We start from the raw sequence: 17,272 nt of genomic DNA, 5'->3' as shown, positions 1-17,272 counted from the left end.
GGGACACGGGGAGAACATGTGAGGGTACCTACCCTAGGGGACACGGGGAGAACATGTGAGGGTATCTACCCTAGGGGACATGGGGAGAACATGTGAGAGTACCTACCCTAGGGGACACGGGGAGAACATGTGAGGGTACCTACCCTAGGGGACACGGGGAGAACATGTGAGGGTACCTACCCTAGGGGACACGGGGAGAACATGTGAGGGTACCTACCCTAGGGGACACGGGGAGAACATGTGAGGGTACCTACCCTAGGGGACACGGGGAGAACATGTGAGGGTACCTACCCTAGGGGACACGGGGAGAACATGTGAGGGTACCTACCCTAGGGGACACGGGGAGAACATGTGAGGGTACCTACCCTAGGGGACACGGGGAGAACATGTGAGGGTACCTACCCTAGGGGACACGGGGAGAACATGTGAGGGTACCTACCCTAGGGGACACGGGGAGAACATGTGAGGGTACCTACCCTAGGGGACACGGGGAGAACATGTGAGAGTACCTACCCTAGGGGACACGGGGAGAACATGTGAGGGTACCTACCCTAGGGGACACGGGGAGAACATGTGAGGGTACCTACCCTAGGGGACACGGGGAGAACATGTGAGGGTACCTACCCTAGGGGACACGGGGAGAACATGTGAGGGTACCTACCCTAGGGGACACGGGGAGAACAAAAAGTAGTTTTTATGATCTTTTATATAGTAACTGTATGTCTATATATATATATATATTGTGAAGGCTCTCAGGTCATCAACAGGCGGGACAAGGGATTGCAGCACTTCAAAACGACTGATTTATTGAAGAGCAGTAAATAATAACATTATGCAGACATGAGAAACAGACCGGAGAAAACCCCACATAGGTTTTCTCGGCCAATTATATTCCAATACAGTATTTGCTTGCTTCACAGGCGTTTTCCTTCACAGCCTGGAGAGGGGTGAGAATACAATATTAGTATCGACTCAGTTTATACAGTTTCTTCTTACGGCACGTCTCCTCTCCGGAGGGCTCCTTATAATAAGAAACAATAATAATAATATATGACGGCGGAGCCTTGCTTCGTGACGTCGTCAGTGTCTAGCCTCCACTGTAGAGGATCTTCTCCCACAGCGGGGGTTCAGCTCCGAGCGAGCACCAGCCGCTGAGCCTACCGGCGTACATAACGAGTGCCTGCCTGCTAGGCAGTTCTCGATGCAATGTCTCCGAATTGTATAAAGAATTAATAGGTTTCTTTCCGACCTCAATATCTGTAGTTTCCTCGTCCTCGTCTCGTTCTGTTGTCTTTACCACTTCCGAAAGGAAAAATAACCTTCTTTGAAGTTGAAGTTGAATGTGTGTGTGTGTGTGTGTGTGTGTGTGTGTGTGTGTGTGTGTGTGTGTGTGTGTGTGTGTGTGTGCGTGTGCGTGTGCGTGTGCGTGTGCGTGTGCGTGTGCGTGTGCGTGTGCGTGTGCGTGTGCGTGTGCGTGCGTGCGTGCGTGCGACCGTGCGTGTGTCAGGAGCTCCTGAGTTGCTGGGAGGGGCGGAGCTTCAGAGAAGGGTGGAGTCACTGCGTTACCGGGAGAGAGACAGCTTCTGTATCCAGGCAACCGTTACCATGGTGACGCACTGCCACAGAGGACAGGTACGTGTGTGTGTGTGTGTGTGTGTGTGTGTGTGTGTCTGTGTGTGTGTGTGTGTGTGTGTGTGTGCGTGCGTGCGTGCGTGCGTGCGTGCGTGCGTGCGTGCGTGCGTGCGTGCGTGCGTGCGTGCGTGTGTGTGTGTGTAAATGCTTCCGTGGAGCAACGGAAGCTCTGATCATGAGTGAAATATAAATGTCTGTCTGTCTGTCTGTCTGTCTGCAGGAGGATCAGTGCCTGGTGTGGACAGACAGACAGGCAGACAGACAGGCAGACAGACAGGCGTCTCACCTCCCCTCCCTTGGCTCCCCCACATCATCTGCCACTCAAATGAGTCCCCGCCCACAGCACGCCCGTACAAGGTGAGAGACACACAGACAGACAGACAGACAGACACCGATAGATATGTGTCTAATTTGTATTTTTTACGGGTAATAATTTATGCTCTGTGTGTGCGTGTGTGTGTGTGTGTGTGTGCGTGTGCGTGTGGGTGTGCGTGCGTGTGTGTGCGTGCGTGTGCGTGTGTGTGGGTGGGCGTGCGTGCATGCGTGCGTGCGTGTGTGCGTGTGCGTGCGGGTGTGTGTGTGTGTGCGTGCGTGCGTGCGTGCGTGCGTGTGTGTGTGGGTGTGCGTGCATGCGTGCGTGCGTGCGTGCGTGCGTGCGTGCGTGTGTGTGTGTGTGTGTTTAGTTTCATGTCTCCTAAAAGGAAACTGTCGACGAGAACAGAGACGCCCAGGAAGAGGTACGATCTGATACCATAGTTACACTTCCTGTTAGATCTGATACCATAGTTACACTTCCTGTTAGATCTGATACCATAGTTACACTTCCTGTTAGATCTGATACCATAGTTACACTTCCTGTTAGATCTGATACCATAGTTACACTTCCTGTTAGATCTGATACCATAACGTGACCAGATTTGACTGAGAGCCTGCCATCGCGATAACCTTTTCACCAGAGGAGAGTTTTTTCCCCCCCAGCAATGTTCATCTCTGAAATAAATGTCAGAGCTGAAATCAACATGTAAATATGAAATAAATGCTTAAACATGTAGCTATAGGTGTAATGTTAGAGACTAGTGATCGACCGATAATCGGCCGCGGCCGATTATCGGCTTCGATATTCATGATTTTAATTAATATCGGTATCGGTGCTAAAAACAAATAATCGAAAAAAAAACGGCCGATTATTATATTTCTCATAAATGCGCAAACATGGTGAAACAACCACTTTCATTGAAAATCCGGTAGAGTACGGTTGTAAGGAAATGTATAGCTGCGTGTCTGACTCCCAGTGCTCCACCCCCGGAGGAGTAGACACGGCTTAGCTCCGCACTACAGATAGACTGACGTCTCCTCTCTCTCTCTCTCTCTCTCACACACACACACACACACACACACACACACACACACACACACACACACACACGGAGTCAGAGAGAGGGCCACTGCAGGGAGGAGGCTACTAACCTTGTAACGATAAAAAGCTTTGCTGTTTTCATCTTCAATTAACCAAAATAAAATCCACACGTGAGAGGGAGTCACAACAGAGAGCAGTGGTAGAACTACGTTAGCCAAGCTAGCTGCTGCCTGCTAACGCTGCAAACAACAGCTGTAACACGTTGTATTGATTGCCTGTTGTGTCCGTGTGTCTGTGTGTGTGTGTGTGCGCGCGCGCGCGTGCGTGCGTGCGTGCGTGCGTGCGTGCGTGCGTGCGTGCGTGTGTGTGTGCGCGCGCGCGCGCGCGTCAGCCAACTGAAGGACAACGTTTTTTCCCCCCATCCTGACCAGCCTAATATGATTATTGCATGTTGGCTATAATTAGTTGCCAATAACTTTATTGTTGGCCAGTGTTTTGAGACATATTGTCTTTTATTGCTATAAAATGAATGGTAAAAACAAATTCTACATGCATTAAAAAAGTGGCCAGTGATCTTGAAAGTGGCAAACAAGGTCACATGGCTTTGGAGAGTTTGGGCAGCAGATCTACAAGCTCTCAACATGTAATGCTGCAATGTGCTGTGGGCTTGTAGATCACCAATTTTGATAAACTAGTAGTGCCTCTACAGCCCATTGGGCACTGACCTACTTGGAACGATGCAAGTTGGAAATGAATGCCCCGCCCAGTAATTATGTCTGTCTCCCTTTTATGCCCATATATGGAGTTCTTTGTAAGGCATGCCCAAATAGGGAGTATAGGCAGCCAGCTTGTGGAGTTCTGTCTTCTGTGTCAGGCATGCCCAAATATGGAGCCAGCTCCATATATGGATGCTGGGCAGTGGGCATGGGCCCGGTCCAGATCCCGGGCAGAGGCCTTTTTGGGGCGGTTCTGGACAATTACACACACACACACACACACACACACACACACACACACACACACACACACACACACACACACACACACACACACACACACACACCCACACACACTTGGTGCATTCATAGATAAATATATAGATAGATACATACATAGATACATATATATATACAGTACATGCAATTAAAAAAAAAGCTGCATTTGATGGAGGGGGGGAAGTGTTACTGAAACGATGTTGGTGCTTCTTATAAGCGATAAATATCAATAATGCATTTCAAGGAATTCTTGTGTTGGAATTTATGTTACTGTAAAAACTTTTTTTTTTAACTTAAATAATCGGCTCATAATCGGCTATCGGCTTTTTGATTTGTCCACTAATCGGTGATCGGAAATATCGGCCAAAAACCATATCGGTCGATCACTATTAGAGACCACAGAAGACATGTAAATATGAAATAAATGCTTAAACATGTAGCTATAGGTGTAATGTTAGAGACCACAGAAGACATGTAAATATGAAATAAATGCTTAAACATGTAGCTAGGTGTAATGTTAGAGTCCACAGAAGACATGTAAATATGAAATAAATGCTTAAGCATGTAGCTAGGTGTAATGTTAGAGACCACAGAAGACATGTAAATATGAAATAAATGCTTAAACATGTAGCTATAGGTGTAATGTTAGAGACCACAGAAGACATGTAAATATGAAATAAATGCTTAAACATGTAGCTATAGGTGTAATGTTAGAGACCACAGAAGACATGTAAATATGAAATAAATGCTTAAACATGTAGCTAGGTGTAATGTTAGAGACCACAGAAGACATGTAAATATGAAATAAATGCTTAAACATGTAGCTAGGTGTAATGTTAGAGTCCACAGAAGACATGTAAATATGAAATAAATGCTTAAACATGTAGCTAGGTGTAATGTTAGAGTCCACAGAAGACATGTAAATATGAAATAAATGCTTAAACATGTAGCTATAGGTGTAATGTTAGAGACCACAGAAGACATGTAAATATGAAATAAATGCTTAAACATGTAGCTATAGGTGTAATGTTAGAGACCACAGAAGACATGTAAATATGAAATAAATGCTTAAACATGTAGCTAGGTGTAATGTTAGAGTCCACAGAAGACATGTAAATATGAAATAAATGCTTAAACATGTAGCTATAGGTGTAATGTTAGAGACCACAGAAGACATGTAAATACAGTATGAAATAAATGCTTAAACATGTAGCTATAGGTGTAATGTTAGAGACCACAGAAGACATGTACATATGAAAGAAATGCTTAAACATGTAGCTACTGTAGGTGTAATGTTAGAGTCCACAGAAGTGAACCTTTCAAGCCTGTTGTCTCAACTAACTGTTTCTCTGCAAGACATTACTCTATAAGCCATATCTCCTAAACTGGTGGGTCAAACTGAACAACCAATATGTCCATTTGAAGCTATGATTCCCTGCTTTCATATGACATGACAAAACCCTCAGTCAAATTTGGTCACATATGGGACAACACAGATACAATATTAACAATGGAAAAAAGACAACCACAAGGTTTGTGCAACATTTCATGGCTCATGGCATTGACGCTCTAAAATGCGCTGGACTTCAACACAATCCCAACTGGACAGTTTTAGGACAAAGACGTTTTAATGAAAAACAGTGGATTAAGAACCTCAACACGGATTTCCCTGGAGGCTTAAACATGGCCTAAAATCAGATCTTGAACACAGCAAAACTTAAACTCAGGATTAAACTGGAGAAATCTAAAAATGAATGGATCAGACTTCCTTCGGATACATGGCGAATGCATTTATTCCTTGCATTGAAGTGCACTGAAGTTTTTTAATTCCCCCCCCAATCCAACCCTTTGATGCTGAGTGTCAAGCAGGGAGGCATTGGGTCCCATTTTTACAGTCTTTGGTATGACCCGGCCAGGGATCGAACCCCCGACCTCCCAGTCTCAGCGCGGACACTCTAGTCTAACCACAAGGCCACTGAGCTGGTAGATTAATTTCATTGCTGTCTAAAGTATAAAGGGTGGTATTAAAAGCTTAGCTGAGCTTAGACACCCCCTGGGGAGCAGAGGCATTAGTAGTTACTGCTGAGGAGAGGCTCTGTACCAAAAGAAACCGTTTTTTAATGGGGTTTTTTTAGAGCTGGGACTCGATTAAAAAAATTAATCTAATTCATCAGAGGCTTTGTAGTTAATTAATCTAGATTAATCGCATTTTAATCGCATATCAATATTCAACCCGAGAACAGTGAGAAACCTTTTTTTTTAATGTTTTTTGGTGGTATGGTATCCCAGTGAATCAATGAATAGTGACTACAGGATACCACTCATTTTCATCATTTTACTGTCATTAATATACCTGTTGTGGAAATAATAATAAAAAGTCACCCCATTTTGTGTTGCCTAGAACTGGAGGTCTGAAAAAAAATAGTAACAGTAACAAGTACATCTCAGTGACATCACAAAGCTGTACTTACTTCATATTGTTACTGTTTTTTGTCAGACCTCCAGTTCTAGGCAACACAAAATGGGGTGACTTTTTATTATTTCCAGTTTTCAGTACTATAGAAAAGCGCCCAGTGAGAAACGTTCCGCGGTGGAACAAAAGGTGCGATTAATTTATCTGTATTTAACCCATTCTTACCGGGCACCCATTTTGGTTTCAGCATCATGTTATGCTTTAGCTATTTAAAAATAGCAGATCTACAAGCTCATATCGCGCCACCGAGTGGCGCGATACGAGCTTGTAGGTCTGCTATTTTTTGAAAAATCGACTGACATTTTTTAGAATCTGATCTCAGGTCAGAATGGGTTAATCAGACCAATGTGTGTCCCAGTGGAAACCTCGTATGAATCTGATCTCAGGTCAGAATGGGTTAATCAGACCAATGTGTGTCCCAGTGGAAACCTCGTATGAATCTGATCTCAGGTCAGAATGGGTTAATCGCGATACATTTTTCTGTAGTTAATTAATCTAAATGAATCGTTATTAGTCCCGGCCCTAGTTTTTTTGTGTGGCTTTTGCCTTTATTTTATATATTTTATAAAAGGACAGAAGAATAGAATAGAATAGACCTTTATTCGTCATTGCACACAAAGCATACACTGAGCATACAACGACATGTCTAATCTACGGAGCACCCACATAACCGTAGTACATAAAAACACTGACCTGAGATCAGATTCATATACGAGGTTTCCACTGGACAGACACTGGGTCTGATTAACCCATTCTGACCTGAGATCAGATTCTAGAAATGTCAGTCGTTCTTTGATTTTTCAAAAAAATAGCAGACCTACAAGCTCGTATCGCGCCACTCGGTGGCGCGATACGAGCTTGTAGGTCTGCTATTTTTCAATAGCTAAAGCATGACATGATGCTGACACCAAAATGGGTGCCCGTTCAGAATGGGTTAAAGTGCAAGATGGATGAAAGAAGAGAACCAATAAGTTATAACACAGTCCAGAGTCAGAGTGCATGCGATGCATATGAGGGGACAGTCAATGCTCATTTAGTGATCCATCGTTTAGCAGTCTGACTGCGTAGACTGACTCACAGTAGGCTGACAGGAAATGGGGTAGAGAGATGGAGGGGGGGGTGACGTGCAGTAAAGGCCGTTGGGATCGGGAGTCGAACCCGCGGCACACTGCCAGACTCGGACTATACCGGCCAAGGTGCCTGGACCGCTGAGCCACGGCCCAGGCCAGGAACGTTTTTTTTTTAAATGATAGGATTAATATTGTTAATTTTTTCTCCAGACTCCCCCTGGCCACCTTTCAGGAAGACCAACACCCAGATAGAGGTACTGTATAATATTTATCTCATTACATAGAGGTACTGTATCATATTTATCTCATTACACGGCTTGGTTCAATGTCTGATTCTGCTTCATAGTCAGTCTAAGGGTTGATTCTGCTTCATAGTCAGTCTAAAGGGTTGATTCTGCTTCATAGTCAGTCTAAAGGGTTGATTCTGCTTCATAGTCAGTCTAAAGGGTTGATTCTGCTTCATAGTCAGTCTAAGGGGTTGATTCTGCTTCATAGTCAGTCTAAGGGGTTGATTCTGCTTCATAGTCAGTCTAAAGGGTTGATTCTGCTTTATAGTCAGTCTAAAGGGTTGATTCTGCTTCATAGTCAGTCTAAAGGGTTGATTCTGCTTCATAGTCAGTCTAAAGGGTTGATTCTGCTTCATAGTCAGTCTAAAGGGTTGATTCTGCTTCATAGTCAGTCTAAGGGGTTGATTCTGCTTCATAGTCAGTCTAAAGGGTTGATTCTGCTTCATAGTCAGTCTAAAGGGTTGATTCTGCTTCATAGTCAGTCTAAAGGGTTGATTCTGCTTCATAGTCAGTCTAAGGGGTTGATTCTGCTTCATAGTCAGTCTAAAGGGTTGATTCTGCTTCATAGTCAGTCTAAAGGGTTGATTCTGCTTCATAGTCAGTCTAAAGGGGTTGATTCTGCTTCATAGTCAGTCTAAAGGGTTGATTCTGCTTCATAGTCAGTCTAAAGGGGTTGATTCTGCTTTATAGTCAGTCTAAAGGGTTGATTCTGCTTCATAGTCAGTCTAAAGGGGTTGATTCTGCTTCATAGTCAGTCTAAAGGGTTGATTCTGCTTCATAGTCAGTCTAAAGGGTTGATTCTGCTTCATAGTCAGTCTAAAGGGTTTATTCTGCTTCATAGTCAGTCTAAGGGGTTGATTCTGCTTCATAGTCAGTCTAAAGGGTTGATTCTGCTTCATAGTCAGTCTAAAGGGTTGATTCTGCTTCATAGTCAGTCTAAAGGGTTGATTCTGCTTCATAGTCAGTCTAAAGGGTTGATTCTGCTTCATAGTCAGTCTAAAGGGGTTGATTCTGCTTCATAGTCAGTCTAAGGGGTTGATTCTGCTTCATAGTCAGTCTAAAGGGTTGATTCTGCTTCATAGTCAGTCTAAAGGGTTGATTCTGCTTCATAGTCAGTCTAAAGGGTTGATTCTGCTTCATAGTCAGTCTAAAGGGTTGATTCTGCTTCATAGTCAGTCTAAGGGGTTGATTCTGCTTCATAGTCAGTCTAAAGGGGTTGATTCTGCTTCATAGTCAGTCTAAAGGGGTTGATTCTGCTTCATAGTCAGTCTAAAGGGTTGATTCTGCTTCATAGTCAGTCTAAAGGGTTGATTCTGCTTCATAGTCAGTCTAAAGGGTTGATTCTGCTTCATAGTCAGTCTAAAGGGTTGATTCTGCTTCATAGTCAGTCTAAAGGGTTGATTCTGCTTCATAGTCAGTCTAAAGGGTTGATTCTGCTTCATAGTCAGTCTAAGGGGTTGATTCTGCTTCATAGTCAGTCTAAAGGGTTGATTCTGCTTCATAGTCAGTCTAAAGGGGTTGATTCTGCTTCATAGTCAGTCTAAAGGGTTGATTCTGCTTCATAGTCAGTCTAAAGGGTTGATTCTGCTTCATAGTCAGTCTAAAGGGGTTGATTCTGCTTCATAGTCAGTCTAAAGGGTTGATTCTGCTTCATAGTCAGTCTAAAGGGGTTGATTCTGCTTCATAGTCAGTCTAAAGGGTTGATTCTGCTTCATAGTCAGTCTAAAGGGGTTGATTCTGCTTCATAGTCAGTCTAAGGGGTTGATTCTGCTTCATAGTCAGTCTAAAGGGTTGATTCTGCTTCATAGTCAGTCTAAAGGGTTGATTCTGCTTCATAGTCAGTCTAAAGGGTTGATTCTGCTTCATAGTCAGTCTAAAGGGGTTGATTCTGCTTCATAGTCAGTCTAAAGGGTTGATTCTGCTTCATAGTCAGTCTAAAGGGGTTGATTCTGCTTCATAGTCAGTCTAAAGGGTTGATTCTGCTTCATAGTCAGTCTAAAGGGGTTGATTCTGCTTCATAGTCAGTCTAAAGGGGTTGATTCTGCTTCAAAGTCAGTCTAAAGGGTTGATTCTGCTTCAAAGTCAGTCTAAAGGGGTTGATTCTGCTTCATAGTCAGTCTAAAGGGGTTGATTCTGCTTCATAGTCAGTCTAAAGGGTTGATTCTGCTTCAAAGTCAGTCTAAAGGGGTTGATTCTGCTTCATAGTCAGTCTAAAGGGTTGATTCTGCTTCATAGTCAGTCTAAAGGGGTTGATTCTGCTTTATCAAATTTAGGCCTGATGTCGAAATAAAAAAAAGCCTTCTAAATCCTGACAGTTATCTATATGTTTCTAGGCCTATATTACTCAATATTTCATGTCAAGGACTCCAAAAATGATCTGTAATTGGCCACCGACCCCCCCCCCCCCCCCCCCCCCCCCCCCCCCCCCCCATCTCAAAATATGTTGTTCCAGGGACCCCCCCCCCCCCCAGAAGCAAAGATTTGAGTTAAAATCGGTCACTCTGAAAGAATATTCCATGATTTGCGCCACATTTTCACAATGGGGGGGGGGCTCTCTCTCTCTCTCTCTCTCTCTCTCTCTGTCTCTCTCTGTCTCTCTCTCTCTCTCTCTCTCTCTCTCTCTCTCTCTCATATTAGCAGGCAAACAGTGCACTGAGTGCAGCACTATCCCTCTCTCTGTTTCTGGCGCCCCCTACTGGTAGTCTGGTAACGTCACATACATAATAGGTGAACAACACATAGGTTTGCACGGACGGACGTTGCTGTTCCTTGGAGTGGTTCGACCACGCAAAAAAAAAAGCTAAACGGAATCCTGAGGTCTGGTGAGATCTACAAGCTCGTAGCACGCCACCGAGTGGCGCGCTATGAGCTTGTAGATCTGCTATTTTTTGAAAGAACGAACCGACATTGAAAACATAGCTTTTTCAGAAAACTGTCAGGATGTAGAAGACATTTTTAGAATCTGATCTCAGGTCAGAATGGAAAACTGTCAGGATGTATGGAAGACATTTTTAGAATCTGATCTCAGGTCAGAATGGAAAACTGTCAGGATGTAGAAGACATTTTTAGAATCTGATCTCAGGTCAGAATGGAAAACTGTCAGGATGTAGAAGACATTTTTAGAATCTGATCTCAGGTCAGAATGGAAAACTGTCAGGATGTATAGAAGACATTTTTAGAATCTGATCTCAGGTCAGAATGGAAAACTGTCAGGATGTAGAAGACATTTTTAGAATCTGATCTCAGGTCAGAATGGAAAACTGTCAGGATGTAGAAGACATTTTTAGAATCTGATCTCAGGTCAGAATGGAAAACTGTCAGGATGTAGAAGACACTTTTAGAATCTGATCTCAGGTCAGAATGGAAAACTGTCAGGATGTAGAAGACATTTTTAGAATCTGATCTCAGGTCAGAATGGAAAACTGTCCAGGATGTAGAAAGACATTTTTTAGAATCTGATCTCAGGTCAGAATGGAAAACTGTCAGGATGTAGAAGACATTTCTAGAATCTGATCTCAGGTCAGAATGGAAAACTGTCAGGATGTAGAAGACATTTTTAGAATCTGATCTCAGGTCAGAATGGAAAACTGTCAGGATGTAGAAGACATTTTTTAGAATCTGATCTCAGGTCAGAATGGAAAACTGTCAGGATGTAGAAGACATTTTTAGAATCTGATCTCAGGTCAGAATGGAAACTGTCAGGATGTAGAAGACATTTTTAGAATCTGATCTCGGGTCAGAATGGAAAACTGTCAGGATGTGTAGAAGACATTTTTAGAATCTGATCTCAGGTCAGAATGGAAAACTGTCAGGATGTAGAAGACATTTTTAGAATCTGATCTCAGGTCAGAATGGAAAACTGTCAGGATGTAGAAGACATTTTTAGAATCTGATCTCAGGTCAGAATGGAAAACTGTCAGGATGTATAGAAGACATTTTTAGAATCTGATCTCAGGTCAGAATGGAAAACTGTCAGGATGTAGAAGACATTTTTAGAATCTGATCTCAGGTCAGAATGGAAAACTGTCAGGATGTATAGAAGACATTTTTTTAATCTGATCTCAGGTCAGAATGGAAAACTGTCAGGATGTATAGAAGACATTTTTAGAATCTGATCTCAGGTCAGAATGGAAAACTGTCAGGATGTAGAAGACATTTTTAGAATCTGATCTCAGGTCAGAATGGAAAACTGTCAGGATGTAGAAGACATTTTTAGAATCTGATCTCAGGTCAGAATGGAAAACTGTCAGGATGTATAGAAGACATTTTTAGAATCTGATCTCAGGTCAGAATGGAAAACTGTCAGGATGTAGAAGACATTTTTAGAATCTGATCTCAGGTCAGAATGGAAAACTGTCAGGATGTATAGAAGACATTTTTAGAATCTGATCTCAGGTCAGAATGGAAAACTGTCAGGATGTAGAAGACATTTTTTTTAATCTGATCTCAGGTCAGAATGGAAAACTGTCAGGATGTATAGAAGACATTTTTAGAATCTGATCTCAGGTCAGAATGGAAAACTGTCAGGATGTAGAAGACATTTTTAGAATCTGATCTCAGGTCAGAATGGAAAACTGTCAGGATGTAGAAGACATTTTTTAGAATCTGATCTCAGGTCAGAATGGAAAACTGTCAGGATGTAGAAGACATTTTTTAGAATCTGATCTCAGGTCAGAATGGAAAACTGTCAGGATGTAGAAGACATTTTTAGAATCTGATCTCAGGTCAGAATGAAAACTGTCAGGATGTAGAAGACCTTTTTAGAATCTGATCTCAGGTCAGAATGGAAAACTGTCAGGATGTAGAAGACATTTTTAGAATCTGATCTCAGGTCAGAATGGAAAACTGTCAGGATGTATAGAAGACATTTTTAGAATCTGATCTCAGGTCAGAATGAAAACTGTCAGGATGTAGAAGACATTTTTAGAATCTGATCTCAGGTCAGAATGGAAAACTGTCAGGATGTATAGAAGACATTTTTAGAATCTGATCTCAGGTCAGAATGGGTTAATTAATGGCATTTCTATATCTCTCCCCAATGTATACAGTATAATGTGCAGTATATTAGTTATAGTAAAAAATCAACGTTATATAAACGGATACGTTGTAACACATTGTTGCCCAGGTGTATTATGGGACGCCTCCATGGAGTTCCTAGAAAGCTCCGCCCACCACGACGAAGATGACGACGACGAAGATGACGACGACGAGGATGACGACGATGCGTGGTCCTTCGTCTCGGCCGTGGCTCCGCCCCTCGTCCGTCCGGTCGCCATGGAGACGCTGCCGCTGCGCTACTGTAGCCACGCCCCCCAGGGGGGGGAGGAGGGGGAGGAGGAGCTAGCCGGCGCCGCCATGACACTGCAGCCGGGGGAGTGGGCGGGGCCTAGACGACGACATCACCGCCGCCACCGCGACCTTCTGGAGCACTTTGACCCCGCCGTGACCTCCTGGTACACGCTGACGCTGAGAGGTACTGTATTATCATCTTACTGTATGTACAGTAAAATCACACTGGATCTAGAGATCTGTTCATGGATCATCTTACTGTATGTACAGTAAAATCACACTGGATCTAGAGATCTGTTCGGAATCAATCATTGATCCAAACCATGTTTAACCCGTTCTGACCTGAGATCAGATTCTATAAAAATGTCTGTTTTGAAAATGACCGTTTTCTGAAAAAGCTATGTTTCGATGTCAGTCGTTCTTCGATTTTTCTAAAAAAAATAGCAGACCTACAAGCTCGTAGCGCACCACTCGGTGGCGCGCTATGAGCTTGTAGATCTGTTATTTTTGACAGCTAAAGCATAACATAATGCTAACACCAAAAGGTGGTTAAACGAATATATCTAATCCTGTCTGTCTGTCTGTCTGTCTGTCTGTCTGTCTGTCTGTCTGTCTGTCTGTCTGTCTGTCTGTCTGTCTGTCTGTCTGTCCAGTGTTGTCAGACAGTGTCGTCATGGAAACGGTGTTCCTCCCTCACTCGCCCCCCATTCCCCTCCCCCTCCACCTCCCCCCACACAACAACACCTGGCTCTCCATCCTGTCCCACGGAGCCTTCTCCCCCGACACACCCCCACCCTCTCCAGGTGAGCACGCACGCACGCACGCACACACACACACACACACACACACACACACACACACACACACACACACACACACACACACACACACACACACACACACACACACACACACACACACACACACACACACCAATTAGTTTGCATCAGTTTGACTTGCGGGATTAATCAATCGTAATCCCCATTTGACTGTCGTTCCATTTCAAGAAAATCCGCCTCAACCCATTCTGGGCGGTTGTTAGCATTATGCTATGCTTTAGCTATTGGAAATTAGCAGATCTACAAGCTCATAGCGCGCCACCGAGTGCTGCGCTACGAGGAAAAGAAAAGAAAGGTACTATGTTTACCCAGGGTAACTGGACTAAGGAAAGGAAAGGTACTATGTTTACCCAGCGTAACTGGACTAAGGAAAGGAAAGGTACTATGTTTACCCTGCAGGGTAACTGGACTAAGGAAAGGAAAGGTACTATGTTTACCCAGGGTAACTGGACTAAGGAAAGGAAAGGTACTATGTTTACCCAGGGTAACTGGACTAAGGAAAGGAAAGGTACTATGTTTACCCAGGGTAACTGGACTAAGGAAAGGAAAGGTACTATGTTTACCCAGGGTAACTGGACTAAGGAAAGGAAAGGTACTATGTTTACCCAGGGTAACTGGACTAAGGAAAGGAAAGGTACTATGTTTACCCAGGGTAACTGGACTAAGGAAAGGAAAGGTACTATGTTTACCCAGGGTAACTGGACTAAGGAAAGGAAAGGTACTATGTTTACCCAGGGTAACTGGACTAAGGAAAGGAAAGGTACTATGTTTACCCAGGGTAACTGGACTAAGGAAAGGAAAGGTACTATGTTTACCCAGGGTAACTGGACTAAGGAAAGGAAAGGTACTATGTTTACCCAGGGTAACTGGACTAAGGAAAGGAAAGGTACTATGTTTACCCAGGGTAACTGGACTAAGGAAAGGAAAGGTACTATGTTTACCCAGGGTAACTGGACTAAGGAAAGGAAAGGTACTATGTTTACCCAGGGTAACTGGACTAATAGCTCAATAACTTGTTTACAGCCAGGCCCTGCTCATAGAACATTTCATGGTAGTGGTTCAATGCCTTGCTCAAGGGCACTTCAGCGGTGGTAATTTTAACGTGCCGGTCCGGGGATACGAACTATAGCGACCTTCTGATATCAAGACCGCTCCGCAAACCGTTCGGCCACCGCTGCCTTAAGCTCGTAGGTCTGCTATTTTTGAAAAATCGAAGAACGACGGACATAGAAACATGGCTTTTTCAGAGAACTGTCAGGATTTAGAAGACATTTATAGAATCTGATCTCAGGTCAGAATGGGTTAAGATAGTGTGATCGTTTGGGCGGCGGTGGCTCAGGGGGTAGGGTGGCCGGATGCTAACCGCAAGGTTGCCAGTTCGAACCCTGTGGGCTCCCCCAGAGTTAGTGTGGAAGTGTCCTTGAGCAAGACTCTGAACCCCCTAATTGCTCCGAATACCAAACGATTCGCCCCTTTATCAACTCGCCCCCGCAATTTATTTTAATGTAGTTAACAGTTAATTTAGTGTTTCCCTCCCTCTCTGAAATCAGAAATGATCTTGTATACAGATTTATTTGATTGCATAGTAGTCGATCTCTATACTCTGCTTAACTTAATGAAGTTAATTTTAATTTAGGACCTTCTAGCAGTTAATTTCGTTTTATTAAACACATTTCTTCCATGTAGCCCAATGGTATCATAATGGCATCATCATGCTATTATGCCTGTGGATATACAGAGTGAACTAAACAATGATACATTTATATAATCACAATCATAACTAGAACTGCACTCTGTCCAGTGCATACTTGCTTGTTGCACACTAGTAGGCCATAAATGGCCAACTAGTGCGCACGCAGAGCGCGCAAGTACTTTAGACCGTTATAAACTGTCACTTTTGATGCGTTTGCACCGTCCCTGCAAACTGTGCCTGATACGGCAGTGGTGCCAGATTACATACATGTATACACAGGAGCATTACCTTTAATCCTCCCAACACTAAAACATATCGTCATTACGTCACCATCGAAAACCAATTACACTCTGGCATTGGGTCCTTTAATCCACATACGTCTTCTTACGTCATCATTGAGAGCTAGTCATACATATACTATGTAATTTGTAAGTTGATTAGCGGTATACTGTGGTTACTTTGTGCCAAAAACCGTGCCAGCCAACCCGCCATTTGATGCGTATGCAAATAAAACAGCAGATTTGTGCCTGGTTTGCTGGGACCAGATTACACAAATGACCATATTTCTTACGTCATCATTAAGAGCTAGTCATACATATACACACCACGTACTCTGGTCCCAGCAGATCAGGCACAATTTGCTATTTTATTTTTACTGATTATGTATATAGTATACGTATGACTAGCTCTAAATGATGACGTAAGACATATGGTCATTTATGTGATCTGGTCCCAGCAAACCAGGCACGGATTTGCTGTTTTTTTTTGCATACACATCAAATGGCGGGTTGGCTGTCACGGTGAACGAAGACCGGGCGGAATTATTACTTGCGCGCTCTGCTTGCGCAAGTAATAATTATGGTCCATATTCACTCTCTCATTGTAAATGAATAAGCTCCAACATTCTTCCCCGCCCACTTCACGCACACAGAGGAAGTGAAGTGGAGGTAGCGTCGTTTTAATGCTCCTCCTCTTCCTCTTTCAGCGGACCTTATCGGCATGGCAACCCAGCTGGCCAATCAGAGGCTTGTATGTGTCCTGGAGGCGTGTCATCTGGGCGGGGCCAGAACGGAGATTGTCCTGACAAGAGCCTACAGCCTCTGACTCGCACGCACACACACACGCATGCATGCATGCATGCACATGCATGCATGCATGCACATGCATGCACACGCAAGCATGCACACACGCTCGCACGCACGCATGCACACACGCACGCTCGCACGCACGCATGCACACACACACACACACACATGTACACACACACAGACGTACGCACACACATGCAGACACACACACACACACCCGCACACGCAGACACACGCACATGTACGCACACACAGACGTACGCACACACATGCAGACACACACACACATACGTACACAAAGACACACACACACACACACACACACACACACACATACACACACACAGACACACACACACACACACACAGACACACAGACACACACACACACACACACACACACACACACACACACAGACCCACACAGACACACACAGACACACACACACACACACACACACACACACATTGTTTCCGATGTGAATTGAAAGGGAAACGTTGAATGAAACCAACCCAATCCAAGCCAAGGAACGACAGGTTACGTTTTAA

General features: G+C 43.9%; 1 protein-coding gene across 1 annotated transcript in view; it reads left to right on the top strand.

Moving 5' to 3' along the window:
* Nucleotides 1-16,883, top strand: part of LOC310856066 (RPA-related protein RADX) — a gene marked incomplete at its 5' end in the record, with an annotated part of 64,043 nt that extends 47,160 nt beyond the window's left edge. Inside the window, 7 exons of the mRNA XM_083761283.1 lie at nt 1,508-1,632; nt 1,853-1,989; nt 2,316-2,369; nt 7,738-7,781; nt 12,940-13,287; nt 13,757-13,906; nt 16,621-16,883. Of these exons, the coding sequence (XP_083617409.1) occupies nt 1,508-1,632; nt 1,853-1,989; nt 2,316-2,369; nt 7,738-7,781; nt 12,940-13,287; nt 13,757-13,906; nt 16,621-16,739 (977 nt within the window). The 3' untranslated portion in view covers nt 16,740-16,883. The remainder of the gene's footprint in view (nt 1-1,507; nt 1,633-1,852; nt 1,990-2,315; nt 2,370-7,737; nt 7,782-12,939; nt 13,288-13,756; nt 13,907-16,620) is intronic.
* Nucleotides 16,884-17,272: the final 389 nt, after the last annotated feature.

This window comes from Protomyctophum parallelum, assembly GCF_964188405.1.
Source record: "Protomyctophum parallelum genome assembly, chromosome: 3".
Classification (NCBI taxonomy): Eukaryota; Metazoa; Chordata; class Actinopteri; order Myctophiformes; family Myctophidae; genus Protomyctophum; species Protomyctophum parallelum.
This window is presented reverse-complemented; position numbering and strand designations above follow the sequence as displayed.